Here is a 15,084-nt window from a genome sequence, read left to right as displayed (position 1 = left end):
TTTTTGTAGTAGAACTTCTCTTTTTTTAAGTCAGTCCTTCCGTGTACTGCGCAGAACGTCCAGCAGATGGCGCTCCAGCGCTTTAACTGGGCCTTCGTTTTTTAAATTAATAGAATTGAAGTAAATGTCTATAATTATTGATTCTTGGGATATTGAGACGAGAGCATACCACACACATTTTATCAAGATGCCCAAGAACTATTAAAAATTATAATAAAAAAAAAAACTGTCTATGAAGGTTAATGCCTCTCTGAAAAAAGAAACAACAGCCAGACTTTTTATTAGTCGAAAGCTTTTAATAATATAAATAAATACAAAGGAGACCGCTTTTAGAAAATTAAAATTTGAAAGAACATTCATGAGAACACATTGACATCATGACAGCAAACTGAAATGCTTCAAAGGTGAAAAATGACATGCAGTTTTGTCAGCTTCATTTCTTTAAGTGCTTATGTTAAAACAATTGCTATTCTAAATTCAACCAACAGTACAAACATCCTGTATAGTCAAGCTTCACACTCCACACTCAAGTGATCGTCGACGGAAAATGCAGATAACATTAACGCCACATGACTTTTTATAAACAGCCTTATCGCCTACTTAGAAGCCTGCTGAAATTGGCGCACACGTATTACGCAACATATCAAACATTTAAAAGTAGTGTGCAGGACAAAGAGTGCGACATCCTTCAAGAGGGCAAACCGTAGTGAAAGCTCAGCTCGGATATTTCCACGAGAACGCAAGGTGGTCTGTTGGAGCTGCTGTTTGGTTTCAGTCCACATCCAAAAATGCTTTGGTGCTTCGAATGGGACTCAGGACTTGATCTCGACAACCTTGATGAACGGGAGCGGCTTGTTGGAGGACGTGGACAGCTTGAATGGTTTGCTGCCAAGATGAGAACAACACAAAAATACAGTTCAAAAAGTGCAACTGGCTGAGAGCCTAATACTTTTTTTTTTTAAATTGTTCATAAATGTCATTAACCAATTGGCTATTTATTTATTTTAAGTATGTTACGTTTTCTTTAGCTTTTTCATGTGGTCACGCATTCCAAAGTAAGTCTTATTACGCCTAAAGAATGTCCGAAGAAAAGACGTAGATGAAAATGAACCACCGGTAATACTCTAGGCGTGTCCCAATAATTTTGTCCGACATGTCCAAACAATGATACAGAATTTTATCGTTTATTGCTTTTCAGTTTTTTACACTTGTATGACATTCAAAAAGGTTCAAATGTTGAACATATTTTTTTTCAAAATATTTGCATATTGGAGATTTCTTACATTAAATTGAGTCTGCGCTTTTCTTGAGTTAAAACTGGTTCAATGTGACAAAATGGGTGTTACCTGTACACAATCTGTGGATTGTTCTCCGATGAAAGGTACGAGCCGCTTTTCTGTCCTCCCAGGAAGTAGTCCATCTGGTCGCGCATCTCTCGGTTCTGCACACAGACGAGGTCACGCGTCAGATAACGAGACAAGATATAGCCGGCTTCCTCAAAACAGACAATAGCTCCATTTTATTACCTCCCTCGGCAGAAAGGCGGATTTGATTTTATCACATCGCATTTATCACCTCTTCGCTCTTGGTATAATAGATGTTTTTTTCTTTTTGGGCAGAAGAAGAAAGACATTCTTACCTCAGCTTCTAATAAAGCCACTTTCTCCTCTAGCTCTTTGATGACGCGATCACGCTCTTGGATCACCATGCGAGAGTTTTGAAGCTAAAAGCGAGCAAATAAGGGCGATCAAACACAGACGCCAATACGAAAACATCTTCCTTCCCCGAGTGGGGCGGCGTGCGCCTCGTCCCACCTGTTCGATCATGTGCCTGACTTTCCTCTGCTGGCTTTTCAACATGTCGTCCAGATGGTGGATCTTCTCCTTGAGAATGGCAACTTCCTTCTCCAACTCCTCTGCCCTGAACAGCCACACACATAAAATTGAAGGTGATTTAACAAAAAGTGGCAGGCTCGGGTCACATGACTTGACTTGAGTCCGATTTAAAAACAACAATTTGAGGAATGGAACACGGGTTAGGGTTCATGACAGCAAATCAAAGCAATCATTCCATAAACAAAGCAAACAATCTCAACAGGAAGGCGTGGGAAAGAGTCTCGCCCAGCTTGACGGTGAAATTCTGTTTTTTTTAAAACAGCCCCTTTAAATTGTGACGTTGCATTGCTTTGGATCAGTACAGCTTTTGAGTAGAAGATCGAAATTAGGCGGTGAATCTTGGGTTGTCATGACGATTACAAAAGAGCGTCATACTCTAACTAATATATGGCATGAACAGTTTCAGTCGATAGAGTGAATGGCAAACGTCATGTAAAAAAGTCATTGGCATTCAACTCCTCACGGCAAGTTTCTTGGTTGTATTTCTGTAAATAAATTACAAGTAGAAAAGATAAGACCATCGTCCAAATGAACAATGAAAAATGCTAACCTCTGCTCTCCCCCGGGGCCGTCCTCTCTCAAGCGGCGTAGCTCAAGGAGTTCCACTTCCCGCTCGCGTATGGTTTCCCTCAAGGTGGCGCTCTCCTTCTCCATGCCCCCCAGTAATCTCTGGAGCTCGTCGACGCGCTGGTCCTTTTTCTCGACATCTTCCTTCGTGCTCTTCAGCTTGTCTCCCTGCTCGCTCAGACGCTCCCTCAGCATGTCACCGTCAGCCTGAAGAAGACGTAGCGGAACGGGAGTAAGCTTCAGAGAAATGGCACATTATATACTTGGTATAATGCGGGTGGTTTAGACTTATCCAAAAGTATTTGTGGAGGATAATGACCCAACAAAAAACATAACAAAAAAAAAAAATAATAAATCTATCACGTTTAATATTATTTCAAACTCATCTTACATTACCCTTAAAAATAAATGTCATACAAATTTTGATGTCCACTAGTAACAAAGGTTAAACCAGGTGTGGGTAAACTACGGCCCGGGGGCCACATACGGCCCGTTAAACGTTTTAATCTGGCCCGCTGTACTTGAAAAAAATGTAAATGAATACATTTTGTGAATGTTTTATTTTCTAAATACTGCGGTTTTTCAAAGACATATATATTGTAGTAATTCTTTTGTTCACTTTCATTTCAAATTAAATGTATTTTTTTTTCTCTGATGAAGTGAGGTTACCAAAACACTCCATCCATCTGCTCCTGGTCCGGCCCCTCTGTCGAATTTTAGAATCCATTATGCTACAAATTAACTACAAGTAATGTCGTGTATTACTTTCTCATTTTAGCGTGACTTTTGAACGTCTCCGTGTACATAAACTGTATGTCTCTCGCCTCGATAAAGATTGGGAAAACAGTGCACTAGATGGTTGCTATGAGAATGTGCCAAGTCACCTGCAGTCTCTCCTTCTCCTCCTGATGCTTTTTCTCAGCGTCTTGCATCTGAGCATACAGACGCTTGCTCACTTCTCTCAGCTTGGCCCTCTCCGCCTCGTCGTCTGCCTCCTGATAGACAACGACATGAATACTTGTGCAATGATGTCATGTGAAATCCCGTTCGGGGGCATATGGCATGGGTTCGGCCCGGGAGAAACCAGGCGTGTTGTTATTGTTGCGCGTCATTAAATTGCAACCTGTTCCGCTCCTATTTCTGCAACCGTGTGTTGTGACTCACTGGAACGCTAATGGGATAATCTGTGCCAAAATCATGAGCGCTAACACGGCTTAAATGATGAAGACAGAAACCATTAAACTGGGACAAAGAATCTCTGTAACGCGGGGGACAATGGGACGGCCTGAAAAGAAACTCAAGGAGGGACAAAGTGCGCTAGCAACTTATCCCCTGAGGTGCTCTGTGTATATTTCTCCACATTTTAATCCGATCACATATTTAATTACAGCCACGTCTCTGTTTGTCTCACTGTTACACTCCACACTCTCATTTCCTCACATGCCTCTGGGTTTAAATGTCTTCATCTCCTTTTTACAACATTGTCCTGAACAGAACAAAACAAACTCACCTGTTCAACACTTTTGCTTTCGCCTTTCTGGCTGGAAGAAGTCATTTTCTTGAATGGAGACGAGACCTTCCATCCGTTGGTGTGAATCTGGACACAAAGTGGATGAGAGGCGAGGTTAAGCACAACATAGGATGTGAGGGTGACAATTTGTCCATACTTGGCTTACGGGCGAGTGGATTTGAAGAGAGATTAATAACACTGCACCAGTGTTGTTTTTGGCCGGCATTTTAGATTTTGTCTTAGTCATTTGGATGAAATTGCTTATTAGTTTTTGTCATATTTAGTCATTCCTATCCGTGATAGCTTTAGTCTGGTTTTCGTCGACCAAAACTCAAAAAGGTTTTAGTCCGTTTCACTTAAAAATAGGCATACAAGGTTTCCGCAGAATAGCAAAGACGTTCTGATCGACTACGAAGGATTCTACATTACAAACAAATAAAAGTGATCAGAAATTAGAACGTCTGACGGACCACACGCTAACAATTTGGTCCAGTCTCGTCTCGTCAACGGAAATGTATTAACGCCGCGTCATGTTTTCGTCATCAAAGAGCCACGTTTAGCTGGTCATCGTCTCGTTATAGTCATGAAAAAAAGGGGGCGTGAACGAAATATTTTCGTCATCGTTGATAAAAACAACACCGCTGCATACGAAGTAGCTGATTAAATGTCACTGACTCCAACTGTGGCATAAGACTCTGCCTTCCATGTAAAATAGTGCACATAATAAACAGAAAGCAAAGCAGCGCCACCTGGTGGGCCCGTATTGCCTACCTTATTTTTCGACGCCATCTGCTCCCGAAGTGTCTTCAGGCAGTACCGCACCTGTGTGAAATACAAACACATCGTGTGAAACCTTCCATTCGTTTGTTTTGGTGTGTGAACGAACGGTATCGTATGACATTCAAAATCGGAAAACTCAAATGTCAGCAGGCGTGTGACTGAAAGTATGTTCATGATGAGCGATCACTCAGCATTACGGAAACTGACCTCTTGTATCTGTGAAACTTCTTCTGACAGCATCTTCAGACTATGATTCTGTTTATGAGTCTCTTCTCTGCGGGCTTCGAGATACACCTACAACAAATGGAACCTACGTCAGTGGTTGAGTGGTTTGATGAAGTGGTTCTTTCGTGGGTAAGCTCTAGATATAAAGAGAAGCATCAGAAATCGGATTTGTCTATTTTATAACACATCCCACATTATGGCAGAGTACTTTCATTGGAGTATGCGCTGACGCGACAAGCATTCGTATCACAGGGTAATGGTAACTGTCAGAAGTTCGCAGCGCCTTAGACCGCTCGGCCATTCTGACAGCTGTGTTTGCTGTCTCGACTGTGTTTGCTTGGTTCTTGATTGGTACTTTGATTCCGGTAACCATTTCAAACTTAACAAGATGTAAAATGTATATAACTACGGCTGGCTGTAATGTCGCACCCACCTTGATAACTTCCACTTGCTCCTCTGTCGATTTGACTGGTTCGGGTGGCAGAAGCGCCCTCTCGTTCGGAGGTTGCACCAGTGCAAACGCACGTCCAACAGGCTGTTGAGAAAGTAACGGAGCATTTAGAACATTGAGGAAGCACGATGGGTGTGATTCCAAATATTCACAGATGTGAATGAATTAAATAATGATGAGATCACCCGGGGAGGAGCAGCAGGCTGTTTGGGATCGATATTGCAAAACAACACTTGGAGAAAAACGGAATTATTGAATCGGAAACAGTGTTGAGTCATGGGCAAGGCACATTTCTTCTTGTTCCCATTGGAAACGACACAAGATACACACTTGAAGAGTCGGGAAGAGGTTATGCAATAATCTGGCGCAACTTTGGCACTTGTCTTGGTTGAACGACGGCTTTCTCAAGAAGTCCTGAGGACTGAATATATGGGAACCTCCCTTGATAGGAAGCAGATGTCTCTCTTCACACACCATCATGGACTCGTGCAAGTTTCTTCATGTCTTATGCAGTACAGGAATCATACGTTTGTCATCCGCACAGTCAATGATAGAACCACAATTCAGGAATCTACTAAACTACATTATTAAGATGCAAGAAAATCCTGCATACGCGATATGGTAAGATTTCTTAAGAATTTCAGCATGTTAAATGGGATTTTATCTTATTTGAGATGCTCAGATAAGTTAAAGAACAATATTGGAAATTTTCATATAGACTAATACATGGCCAAAATAAATGTTTTGAAAAAAGACACACAAAAAAACAATAGCAACTAGTAAAACTTAAAACAAATAATATATATAAAAATAATAGTAATTAAAATGAATAACTGAAAAAAAATTCAGGCACCTATATGATAACAAAATTAAAGTATTGAAAAATAAAGCATAAAATATACAAGGGACAACACAAAATAAAGTAACTAAAATAAAGAAAACAGAAAAATGCATGCAAAACCAAAAAAGATAAAAATACCAAATCTTATCAGTTGTTAAAATGTCAGAAAAAAATGGAATAAGTAATTGTAAAGAACCATGCAAAAACGACATATTTTTAAAAATATTAAATTATTAAAAGTAGTTAAAATGTACAATTCATAATTCATAAAACTATTTAAATAAATGAAAATAAAATTTTAAAATAGTGATCAAATACAAAATGAAAACTTACAATGCACAAAATAATCATTGAAATCAAGAAAGGAATACGTAAACAATAATGTAAATAAATAAACACCTTTTGAAACATTTTTTAAAAATTACATCAATCATGCTGTCAATGCATGGAATATGAGCATAGAGTTGAGTTATCAAAAACTTCACCGAATCCTCCTGAGCTGACTCTCACAAAAAATGGCATTGGAAACATCATCAACACAACTCGCCACTTCTGTGACATAAGAATCCATCCCAAAATCTCACCTTATCTCTGTTCTGCTGCTCTGAGCTGCGAGCCGCTTGCTTGTGGTCGTGCAGAGTGAGCCGCAATCGTCTGCATCCCTCCTGGAAAAAAAGCAACAGGAGAGCCCACAAAGAGACCGTTATGTGATGGGGAGTTTGACTCGCCACTCTTTCCAAACAAGAGGAGAAACTGAATCACTAAACGCAAAAGTCGAGGAAGGGAGGGTGTTAGTGAGGAAAAGGCGGGGGCAGCACAGACGTCAGAAGGGGGAAGTAAAAGTACGCTTTGCTTAAAATTGAGCGCGGAGGGGATTTCTGGGAACGTGGACGGAAAGATTCCATGTTTCCATGGCAACCTCGCCTCACAGTAGCCATAAAAGTGGTTTTACTACTTAATGCACGCACGCATCAGAACACAAAACTTTTTGTTTCAGTTCTCTGGAGGGAAGTCACTTGAGGAGGAAAAGCCTCTGCCAGGAAGTGCAAGGGGTGTGTCTGTGTGTGTCCCAGTGCAGGGAACCCCCCTAATTGACGCCCCATGTGTGCTTGTGTTTGTTCGCTGCGGATGCGAGGGAGGAGGTCAGCGACATGACATTACATAACACATTCCAAACAACAACTTCTTCTGGCGTCTTGACTCCAACACACAACATGCAAAGACAAAAATGCCCGGAATGCTATCACTCTAAACATGCACAGTCAATACAAGTGAATTCACATCAAATCAAGTTTAAAAAAAGTTAATGTGCAATGAGGTGGGTCCAGGTCAACGGGTGTGGTATTTGATGTGTGTTACGGGTGATAATTTCCGTGAATGTGGGTGTGACTTGACGTGTTTTTTGCCACCATTCTTCCCGTTCGACTGTATTGTGCATTAACGTGCACGTTGTCAAGATCATTGTTTGGCCGGTTGTCGAAACAAATTAATTGTGTTGGGGTTTTTTTTCCAGTTTAAAGGAACTCAAGTCAATTTGAGTCAAGTTAAGTCGGCATCGTTGACTTTAAACTGAAATTGTAGTAGCGTCTTTAAAAGACACACGTCAGAACTCCATGAAATTATTGTTTTTATTCTTACAAACCGGCTTTGTTGGACGAAACCGATCACAACTCCGGGCAACTGGTTCCGTCATCATCACAATGGATCACTCGCTCGCTCGCTCGCTCTCTCTCTCTCTCTCTCTCGCCCATACCTCCCGTCCAGTGAGTCGCGTGATGCATTCAAAAAAATCCGGAAACAACACAACTCGGCGAAACACAAACACCAGTACATAAAACAGATAACCCAATTCGTTACATTATGTTGAAAAAAAATCTGAGTCTAAATGACCAGGGTTATGTCATTTTTTTATACTTGTGCTGCTATTCCCATGGTATCCTCGGCCGACCTACTCTTTGCGGTATTTGGCAGCATTTCTCAAACGTTTACTGACAAAGGACAAAAAATTCCCCAAACAATAGACCGACATCTCTTCTACTACAATGACTTCCTCCCACATTCCTAAAACATGCACGTTAGGTTTATTCAAGGCACTAAATTGTTCGTAGGTGGGAATGCGAGTGTGGATGGCTGTTGGTCTCAAGCGTGTATGCCCTGCGATCGCCGAAGATCGAGAGGCGAGCTGGGATCGTATGCAGCTCACCTGAGACCCTTATGAGGAAGCTCGCGATTGAAAATGGTCGGTTGGCCTTACACAACCCTTCTGGTGATGATAAACCAAAAAGAAAAAAGGAACTAAGAGAGAACTAACTAACTAACTAACTAACTACATAAATACATAAATAAATAAATAAATTGACTTATCACCACAAGTGGTACTCAGATGCATGCAAGTTTACTTTGAGCAGGCAGTTTATGGTCTGTGCAATAAGTGCGGCTGCAATTCTGAGAGTTAGAGTTTAAGATGTTCGCAAGTTTGTGTAGCAAAGTAGGAAATTTAATGTATTATTGCGAGGAAATGATGGTTGTAACACTTCTAACTTTGGACATGTGGATGCGGGTGCAAATCCAGGTCTGGGTCAACAGGAACATCCAGTTGGGTCCCTGTTTGCTTTGGTAAATGTCTTGTTTCACTTTTCTGTGCGATGCATTTCAGTTGAGTCACTTTAATGAACTTTTTTCCCCCTCTATTTACGGTAAGTGCAGTTTTTTCTATACTTTTGCAGGATAAAATGTTGAGCATTTAGGACCACTATGCTACTGTATTGCATTGTTTGTCATTATCGGTGGTACTTGATGTATAAATCTTGAGTTGCTGTTAGAACTCCACCATTTATATTCCGGGGCGGGGTGGACTGTTTCATTATGACTCAAAAGACCAAAAAAGAAACTATACTTCTCTATCCTCATTCTTATCCAGAGTGGGTGCAAAAATAAATGAACTCTCTATCAAGTTTCATTTTAAAGCACTTGTACTTTCATTCTTGATGGAGAAAAAAAAAACAGTGGTCAGCAAAAACAGAACAAGAACAATCCAGGAGCAGTTGAAATAACAAATAATGTGTGTGGCGGGCCTCCTACGGTATGGACAAAACAAGTCTAAAAATTCCCTCTTTTGTTTGACGTGGGCGGCTCACATTACATCTGAATGCTCTGATGGGCCGTTTGGGTGGTTGGAGGGAGGGGCTCAATTAAGGGGGGGCGAGGGAAACAGTGGGACAATTGTTGGGAAGGTATTACACAAGCAGAGAGCTAAGATATTTACACATGCACATAAATGCCAGCAGCTGTAACATTATACAGCCTCCATTGGACAAAAGGCGCAATGGAACAAACCTGCACTGAAAAGAAAAAAAAAAAAAAAAAAGAAAAACACGCATAAATACACAAGGTGAGCCAGTGTAAATGCTGACACCATAACAGGGGCGAAATGTGAGCGCCCACACCAACAAAGGGCACAAAAGATGGTGAGCTACATGCAAGCTGGCTTGCTGGCTGGCGGCTTTAAAAGGCTACGGAGACACTTTGTACTCTACTTTGGCATCGGGAGGAGGCTTAGGCTGAATTATGTGAGCACGGAGAAAGAAATCCCGAAAAGCACCTGCTGCATTCCACACATGGCAGTGCTTCTTCTTGTGTGCATGCATGCGTGTGGATGCGTACTAAATCACTCCCGGCGCTCCCTTTTTGTCTCCCCTTTCTACCTGCAGTACAGATGGTATCAATCTCAGCCCCGGGGGGGTGCGTCTGTACTTTTACGACCACGGGGGAACATTTTTTACGATATAGCTTTTGATTGTGCCTCGCAAAAGAAAAATAGGTTAGCTTCACACTATTGATCTTGAAGGAAATGCTGGCGGGAAATGAGGTTCACACGAACAAGATTGAAGTGTTTTTATAAAGTAAAGTGTAAGAGTGCAACCGAAATGTAGTCACTGCTGGATAGATTCCCAATTTAACCTAGCCAAAATTCAGGGGGGGGGGGAAAACAACTGCCCTCATATTCAATGTGTTTTCCATGAAAAATGGAGGGGATGTATTAATAAAATAAAATTAAATAAAATAAAATAAAATAAAATATAGGAAAAAATAAAATATAGGAAAAAATAAAATACAGGAAAAAATAAAATACAGGAAAAAATAAAATATAGGAAAAATAAAATATAGGAAAAAATAAAATATAGGAAAAATAAAATATAGGAAAAAATAAAAATAAAATAAATTAAAAAAAAATTTGACTATGCAAATCCACACGTGCCAAAATGCAAGTTAGTGGTGTTCTATTTCATATACAGTTTTACCGCTGACTATTGCTGCAGTTCACATTCACCTCTGTATAATTTACTGTCATCATCTGCAAATTCTTCTTAGTAGTCATTCTTAACGTCAAGTTGTGACATTTACTGCCGCTCTCATGGTACACTTCAGTTAATTTTTTTTATGTGTTAATTATGAGGCCTTTTCACACTGCACTTAGCAACAAGCAATACACTGTTGACAAAGCCACTCGTTTATGCGCTTTATGAGTTTGAGGCCAGAACGCAGTGTTGCGTCACTCTGAAAAGTGGGAGCGTGCTGCATTGTGACATTTGACGTATGAAAACTGTTCATTTGGAGGCACAATAAATATGAGGACTGGCCGAGTGATTTCAAAATGCTACTTGGAATAATATTAAAGGATCCAGTAAGAAAAGCCTCCCTGTTACTTCCTGGTAGGCCGCCACAAAAATCACTTCTAAATATGGACAAGCTTGCACTGGGGTGCCGTTGACCTTGCGTGCTTGCCTTGAGGCGCACTCCATGAAAACCAAGCGCAGTGTGAAAAGGGCTCAATGCTTGCGTGCTGCTCGTGTTCATTTAAAAAAAGAAGTTCCCCTGTTATGAACCAATCAAGGTTTATGGCTTTTAAATTGAGTCCTTTCCACATATGATAGTTTTAATGGCAAAGGCACACCTAGAGGGGTTCCTGACAATGACAGTGTCGGAAAGCGTCAAAATGTTTAAAAAAAAGTTTACAGTCGCAAATAAAAATAGAAGGTCAAAGCGTTCTCGTACTTGACGAGATCGCGGAGCCTTTTTGTGTTGTTTTTTTTAATTTAATTGTATTTTTTTTTACTAATGACTGCAAAGGGCAAAAATGCCCTGGCTGCTACGCACAGTAAAAAGAATGAGACAGCGCAATTTATTTATTTTTTGCCTTGTAATGTGAAAAGACTCACCTCCCAGGAACACAGTAACATTCCGGCTTTTTAAAAGTTTCAAGAAACGGCATATTGCGGTTGTAGTTTGGATTGGCGTAGTCAAGATATATCGGCTCACATTGAGCGCTCTAAAATGTTTTAGAGACCTCGTGGCGCTTCCACCAAACAGATCACAGATTAGACCTCACCTCATCCAGTAAACACGCCGAAACAAATGAGCAGGTGGTTGTTCCTCATTTATTTGTTGTTTTCCACGGTGCGTCATAATGATTTACGGCAAGTGTGCACAAAGTTTGCATATAGATGTCATTCCTCATCCTGACTGAAACTGGAACGTCACAAAATCCAATCATGTGTGTTGATGCCCTTTGCACGCCATGACCTTTACAGCGCAATAAAAGCAGCGAGCCAGATTCACAGTCACAGAAGGAAAAGTATACACAATGATCTTGATGGACGTGTTACAACATAATGTGGCGTGGGCTGATAAGGCGAAAGTGTCGCTTCAAAAGCTCGTAAATTACAGCGCAGCTTGACGGTAAATTATTAAACCATCCGGAGCGATAAGGCCCATGTAGGTGACGCGCGCAGACGCTCGTCTCCCAGCATGGCCTCTTCGTGTGTGCGCTGTCTTAAGCTTGTTAAATGAATGGCGCACGCACAGGTGCTCCTGTCACTGCATGCCAATGTAAAGGCTTCACAAGCTGTTTGCGCTAATTCTTAACTCACAAGTGACGGGACCTGCAGGCAAGAGATACGGTTTAACAAGAAAAACCTGCAAAAAATCATGCCATCCATATGATGTGATGTAAACCCAAGTTTGATCCGGATCTGATTCAGATTCAAACTCCAGCATGTGGACATACTGTTTAAGGCGTTAAAATACTTTTTGCTGTTTGTTGTGTTTGCAGAATGTGTGAATCAGGATGAAATTTGATCTTCGTCCGATTTAAACGCAACAGATTGCAACCTGATCGGATGAGATTTGCGATACAAAGTAGGCATCGGAATGTAAAGCATGGACGTTTCTGTCATCAATTTGTAATGAGTATAATCTGGATTGGATCCAAACTGATTTTGGTGTCACCATCACAGCTTTGTGGTGTCATGTTCAGACAGTAAACTTTGTTCAAATTAGAATTGGCTGCAAATTTCAAAATAATCACGTTTATAAAATTGCTGTAACTTTATGTGAATTCATTATATTGCTTTGACAGCATTTTGGGGAAAAATGGAATGGTAAATTCAAACTTATCTAAATATTTTTATTACTTTCATAAACTTTTATAGATGGATGATTCATACTTTTACATATTTTATTTTTTTTTACTAGAATTTTAGTTTGATAAGATTTTGATGTTACTTTCAGATCATTTTAACAGTTTTCTTTTCAACTGACTGTGTATGTGTATGCATATGTGCAAGTATAGATACAGTTCACGCTCATATTTATATATAAAATGTACATTACACCTTGTTTGAATAATCTTACTTTGCAAACAAATAAAATACATTAATTTAAAAAATAAAATCTAGATCAATAATAATAAGTTGAGGTGCAGTTGTACATCTTTTGACTCTCTTAGTGTTAATAAAAAAACTTGCCTGGTCATATTGTGGTCTTCTGATGTCCTCCACTGTGCACAAGCTTCTGGTCCCGCCGTTCATCATCATTATGTCTCGCATGTAATAATAAAAAATCGATAATCAGCAATAAATAATAAATAGAGTCCAGGTGGACGCAAGTTCCTGTCGCGGCTGCTGTCTGTGCCGGTTGTGTAGAGCAGGTCTGAACACTTCACACCGGCGGCTCTTGATGTTTTTTTTCTGTCCTGATACAACTCTCCGCACGTCACCGCTAGGACACGCCCACTTACATCCAGATGACCAAATAAGGAGACGAGGAGGCTGGAAGAGGAATGGACAGACAGACAAGAGGAGAAGAGAAACGTCCATTGCAAAGTAACATATTAGGACATGACACGATTTATTTATTTATTTTTGCATAACTTTATATTCATTTGCATTGACATAGGAAGGTTTTACTGAATTAATTAATTTATATTCTTGTAAAAGACAATTAATACATTATTCATTTCACTCTCTGTTCAAATAATGTTTTAATCTATTGTCATGTTTCTACTATTTTAGTTTTTATAGTTTTAGTATTACACATAATGCCAAATTATTTTAGTTTTGAATTGAGTCTTTTCTCATATACTTTCTTAACATTATAAAGTTTTCTATTTTATTTTTAAATTACAATTTGTCTATATTTCAAAGCAAACATGCTCATTCCGAAAATCTATTTTTTTAATTGAGGTTTCAGAGCTGTATTTTGTTTTTATTGATTTTTATGTTTTAAAGATAGATGGTCTTTTTTTACATTGTTAATTTGCAAATGAATCCACTGATTTATAAATTTTTGAGATACAAGCAAAATTGTCAATCCCATTAAAGGTTTACGGTCAAACAAAACATCAAATAAAGAGAATCACACATTGTGCATTTTAAACAACCTCAACGTTGCTTTTAAGTCCGCTAGATTTAAAATGTTAGAAGAAACACATGCAGACGTAAAACATTACTCTCAGGCGTATATTTTATCTCCTGCAAAGAATGACTAATACTGCAGTTTTGTAAATTGATGTCTGTGTTGACTTTTGATGCCTGACGTCAGATGCAAACAGAAAAAAAAATCAATTTGTAAGACAAGGCACAAGTGTATTTTCATTTTATGCCACTTGCATCTCTTTTTAAAGATGATCCTGTTTAAAAAAAAGTTTGGTTGATCTTAGACTTTCTTTAAATGCTATCAAAATGGATCCTCTTTATGTTTGTCCAGGCAAAATGTTTGATACATCTTTTGTACTGGATTGTAAGATACTGAGCAGGTGTACCTAATGGCATGTCCCACAGAAAGACTGCAGTGGTCAAAGTTGGCACTTGCAAAAAGCTAATTCAGCACACCCTTGCTCGTCTTTGTTGATAAGTCACAGAGCACTTGGCTCATGCTGAACTGCGTGACGCAAAGAGCGCACGGTGAGGCATAAAATATGGCACCTGCATAGAGTACAGAAAAAGTTAGTCTGGGTTTCTGGTCGACAGGCGTTTCGTTTGAATAACTTGAATTAAAAAACACGGACTAATCGAGTTGAATTTGAAACCACATGAGAATAAACAGATCATAAGCAGTCTTGGGAATTCTCTTGAATAAAAATATGAATCCAGGTTGAGGAAAAAGTCCACAGAATAAACCAGAAGCAGCTTTGTTCTGTTGCTGTTGATCTGCTTCCGAGCGATCCAGATGGGCGCAGACTTCCAACGGGATAAAGATCTTACGGCATTAACAGTGGACAAAGAGGGAAGGACGTTAAATGAAACTGAAACAACAACAGCTGGGGTGAGAAACCTCTCTAAATACCCCGAAAATGATGCAAACAGGAGTAATATATTTCCAAAGACGTGACATTATCTCACTGGGCGTGTTTCATGTCAAAGGTATGCAGCTGAGAGCAGACTGACATAATTAGCCAAATGAATGACATCATAAGGCAGACGGTTGCCGGCAGCACATAGTTACCAGAAATGTCTGTTTTGTTTCGTGACTCATA

The 15,084-nt window shown here is 39.7% G+C and overlaps 1 protein-coding gene across 1 annotated transcript; it reads right to left on the bottom strand.

Moving 5' to 3' along the window:
- Positions 1-281: 281 nt before the first annotated feature.
- tuft1a (tuftelin 1a) lies at positions 282-13,275 on the bottom strand. Its single transcript, XM_088307516.1, has 12 exons — positions 13,076-13,275; positions 6,854-6,934; positions 5,411-5,512; positions 4,960-5,046; positions 4,744-4,794; positions 3,973-4,059; positions 3,347-3,457; positions 2,446-2,669; positions 1,815-1,920; positions 1,640-1,723; positions 1,347-1,441; positions 282-885 (listed from the first exon to the last, which is right to left on the bottom strand). The coding sequence occupies exons 1-12, from the start codon at positions 13,154-13,156 to the stop codon at positions 813-815; spliced, it is 1,182 nt and encodes a 393-aa protein (XP_088163642.1). The 5' UTR covers positions 13,157-13,275; the 3' UTR covers positions 282-812.
- Between the last annotated feature and the right edge of the window lie 1,809 nt (positions 13,276-15,084).

Source organism: Idiotropiscis lumnitzeri, chromosome 10, assembly GCF_059441095.1.
Source record: "Idiotropiscis lumnitzeri isolate Australia: NSW breed Sydney's pygmy pipehorse chromosome 10, RoL_Ilum_1.0, whole genome shotgun sequence".
In the NCBI taxonomy this organism is placed as follows: Eukaryota; Metazoa; Chordata; class Actinopteri; order Syngnathiformes; family Syngnathidae; genus Idiotropiscis; species Idiotropiscis lumnitzeri.
This window is presented reverse-complemented; position numbering and strand designations above follow the sequence as displayed.